The sequence below is a fragment of the Lycium ferocissimum genome, chromosome 7 (genome assembly GCF_029784015.1).
Source record: "Lycium ferocissimum isolate CSIRO_LF1 chromosome 7, AGI_CSIRO_Lferr_CH_V1, whole genome shotgun sequence".
NCBI lineage: Eukaryota > Viridiplantae > Streptophyta > Magnoliopsida > Solanales > Solanaceae > Lycium > Lycium ferocissimum.
Window position 1 is genome coordinate 7944706 of NC_081348.1, and position 4193 is coordinate 7948898.

The 4193-nt window shown below is 33.0% G+C and overlaps 1 protein-coding gene across 1 annotated transcript; it reads right to left on the reverse strand.

Moving 5' to 3' along the window:
- Positions 1 to 1436: 1436 nt before the first annotated feature.
- LOC132063234 (germin-like protein subfamily 1 member 19) lies at positions 1437 to 3683 on the reverse strand. The gene is made up of 2 exons (XM_059455693.1): positions 3554 to 3683; positions 1437 to 1876 (listed from the first exon to the last, which is right to left on the reverse strand). Exons 1-2 carry the CDS (start codon positions 3675 to 3677, stop codon positions 1446 to 1448), a joined length of 555 nt encoding a protein of 184 aa, XP_059311676.1. The 5' UTR covers positions 3678 to 3683; the 3' UTR covers positions 1437 to 1445.
- Positions 3684 to 4193: the final 510 nt, after the last annotated feature.

Consider the following 4193-nt stretch of genomic DNA (forward strand, 5'->3'; position numbering starts at 1 on the left):
GACTAAACAGTGTTGTTCCTTCAATAGTGCCAGATCCTAGACTCACATGAGCAGCACTAGCTAGGTTCCTCTGACTTTCTTGATCAACTATTAAGGAATTTGCTTTGTTCAAATTAGGAGTGGGAGACATAATGAGAATCTGACCCCTAGCTTGTGAATATGACTCATTCAGTTCCATAAGAAACTATAGGAGTCTTTGGTACTCAAAGTGCTTAGTAAATTTCTTTGATTCAGGGCATGGACAACCAAGACAAGGCATAATTGCATCAAATTCATTCCAAAAATCACTCAGTTTTGAGAAGTAATCTGAGACTAACATGGTTCCTTGTGTGCAAGTGTGAATTTCTTTATGTAGGTGAAATATTTGAGATCCATTGATCTTACCAAACCTTTCCTTAAACTCACACCAGATTTTGCGAGCATCACATGCATACACTACACTACTAAGTAAACCAAGTCAGACAACACTCATGATCCATGAGAGTACTACAGCATTGCACTTCTCCCACAGATCATGAAGCTCTGCAGAGAAACTACTTTTTGGATATCTGCCATCAACAAAGCCTAGTTTTCCTTTTCCTATCAATCCAATTCTCTTATATCTACTTCACAAGGCATAGTTTGCTGAACCAATCAGTTGCATAGTGATTAGAGAACTACCTGGTGTATCTGTTGATTGTAGGTACAAAGGATAAGTGTGATCTATCACTTGAACTGATGCATTTGTCGCTCTAGTGCTTGTAGTTCCATTTGTTTCATTTAAAGTGTTGTTCATACGATTGTTTCTAGTTTCTAGAGATTGTGATCCTTTTGTAGTTACACTCGTCATGATTTTAACCTTTGAATGAACTTGAAATCAACAACTCTACTTATTTATGCTTAATTTTGACTGGACTCGATTTTCTTCGAATCTAAGCAATTTCTGGAAACTATGAACAACAATTTTCCCTCGATATTAATCTACAATCGTGATAGACTCTGATACCATGATAACTCCATTGAAGGAGCTTGAATTACTAAGATGAAATGAAGAGAAAACTTAAGGAAGAAGATAGCTTGAAGGAGAAGTAACTGCACGAAATGAAAGAGAAGAGAAGAGGAGAGAATTCTGTTATAGTGAGAGAATTTTTACGCCTTACATTGATATTGAATGATTCCACTTACTTGAGTATACTCAACATACATGTATATATACACTCTGCACTTAACTTGAACTATCTTGAGTTAGTTAACTCTAACTACCTAACCATTTAGGATAGTTAGTTCTAAAAACCTAACCATAGTAGCTTGCATAATATCTACTCATGCTAACAATATATAGCATAATGAGAGAATTTCTTTCGAAGTTATGAAATCTCTGTTTTATTAAGCTGGAAGCCTTTGACAAGAACATTGTCCCTAATAGGTGGTTCTAAAGCAAAGATTGAACCAGGAATCATGATAAGTCAAGGATTTTGACTGTTTAAAGAAGCGAGAAAAGTAGCTTTTTTGTGTCCCACATTATACACGAAGTGAATTAGACCTTGTGGGTACACAAACACATCTCTAGGATTCAAGATTTTGGAGAAGAGATGACTTTTAAAGAAGTTTGCAGCATCAGGGACAAAAAATCCTGCATAGAGAGTACCCTCCAGGATAGTCATCAGCGCAGAAGCTCGAGGGTGCGTGTGAAGTGCAAAAGGATGTTGTGGTTCCAAGTCAACACGAATAATAGAAATACCAAGAGTGTTAAGTCCAGGCATGTTGTTTACATCAACAGTCTTTATAGCAAAACCAAACCCAGGCACTGCATTTCCACTAACATTAAGACCTGAAGCAAAGAAATCATCTGCTTTTGCAAGCTTTGGGTCTTTGCAAATCTTTCCATTCACGAAGACTGCACAGGTGAAATAAAATGAAGCTACGTCGAATGATAGAAGTTATACAACATATTTACAAAAATTATGCCTCATTCCCAAACAATGAAGCTTTATAGAGGTAGGGATGACAACTGGGGCAAGGCGGGCCGTGGCAAAACTTAATTTTTGGAAAACATTAATTGGGGCAGGGCAGGGCAAAGTCCGGGTTGAAAGCTGGGTCAGGGCAAAAAAGACGACCTTGTTGTACAAACAACATTTCTCGTCTCTTGATTTCCATTTGCCAGATGCCAGTTCAAATAATTTAAAAACAACACAGAGAATGTAAAACAGTGCCTTGTATTTGGCCATAAGTCGTTTGTTTAAAATTTTGACATATTAATATTATGCTCTTGGGAAGTATAAATAATTTAAGATGTCTTCACGTGAAAAAGATACAAAATTAACTTTTTTTTACTACTATTATCAGTACTATATGTACTAGTGTATTATTTTGTCGTTACTAATCTACTATTTTCTTTTGTGACTCTAATCATCATTTTCAGTTATCTTATATTTGTTGCATCAACATATGAAATGCCCTTTCTTTCATTTATTACAGAGTCATTCTTGTCAGTTATCTTATAGTATTAAATTTTGATCACACTTTTTTCATTGTTTCTGAATATTGTCATTGTAAATGAGCTCAACTTGAACTCATAATACAGCCAAAAATGAAACGAAAACAAACCGAGTACACCTAAATAATTCACAGAATTAAATAGTTGGAGTCTTGGAGACAATAATTAAGAATATGGGTTTCATGAACCGATTAGATGTTACTTGTTAATGTTGAAAATCTACAGCTACATGGTAACTTTAAAAATGGGGTGGAAGTTTTAACAGTTCAAAACGATTATTTTAAAATGTTGCAAAATGAAAAATATAGAAAACATGAAAAACACTTAAATGGGGCAGGCTTAGCAGGGCGGGGCAGGAGTGCAAAAATTTTAAAAGGGAGAATTACGTATATATACATATTAAGGATAAATATTTACAAAACGTAACGATAGTTTTCTATTTACAAAACATAACATTACAAACCCTATAACAAATTATTTTTAAAAAAAAATTTCAATTTTTTTTTTCGCTCAAAAATTTATTTATGAAAGTTGTATGAAATGTGTATATATCGTTCAAGGCTTAAAAAGTTCGCTCAAAATTTAGTGTATGAAAACTATATGAAATGTGTATATCTCGTTCAAGGCTTAAAAAATCACCTCCAAATTGTATGTATGAAAACGGTATGAAATTTGTATCTCGCTCAAAGCTTAGATTCACATTTTGTGTATGAAAAACTATATTAAAAATTTCGATTACACATACACATTTTATACACAAAAATTTGATGTAATTTTTTAAGATTTTTAAAAAAATATAAAATTGTTTTTAAAAAAAAAAAAATCTGAAAATAAAATAAAAAACGAAAAATATATGAAAATCCGTCATGTTTCGTAAAATATAGTTATGTTTTGTAAATAAGAAAAACTATTGTCACGTTTCGTAGATATTTCTCCTTAACATGTATATATACGTAGTTTTCCCATTTTAAAAAGTGCTAAATGGAGCAAGGCTGGTCAAAATTTTAGCTGGTCAAAGCCTGTCATGTCCTGCCCGGCCCTGCCCCATTTACACTCCTATATAGCAGGATGATTTACCAGCAGTCTTAGAGTCGTTAACTGGAACACATATCTCCTGTAGAGGGTTGGGATCATAAGCATAAGCAGGGGAAGAAAAGAAAGCAGTAACGGATAAAGTTGTTATGAACCAGCACATGCTCATTGTTATGCTTTGAGTTTGTTATGAATTTTTTTCAAACGACCAGAAAGGTGTGACTACTTATACTCTCATCTAGTTGAAATATAAGGAAAAAATAAGGGTAAATGGCCTAATAATACCTATTTAAGACTCTATATTATAAAACATAAGGATACTTTTTCTTATTTACAAAACATACCAACAAAATTACAAAGTATACCAGATTTGGGTTTAATGGGATACCCACGATTTTAGGTTTTTTTTTTAAGGAAAAAAATTTGATTTTAAATGTGAACTTAATTCTAGGATAGTTACCATTCAACTTCATCTTCTTTTTTAAAATATTTCTCTCCCCCCCCCCCCCCCACCTCTATGATAGACACCATTTTCATAGCTAAAATCCATCTTCTTTCTTAGTATAAATTTTCAAACCAATATTACAAATTATTTTTTATTACTAACTTGTGTATTAATTGTATATAAAAATTGATTTGTATCGTTTTTGAGATATATATAATCATTGTGTGTTTTGAAATCAGA

Coding starts and splice junctions, on each gene's coding strand:
- LOC132063234 (XM_059455693.1), bottom strand. CDS start 3,677: ATGAGCATGTGCTGGTTCATAACAACTTTATCCGTTACTGCTTTCTTT. Junction 1,877..3,553: donor TAACGACTCTAAGACTGCTG/GTAAATCATCCT, acceptor TCACCTGTGCAG/TCTTCGTGAATGGAAAGATT.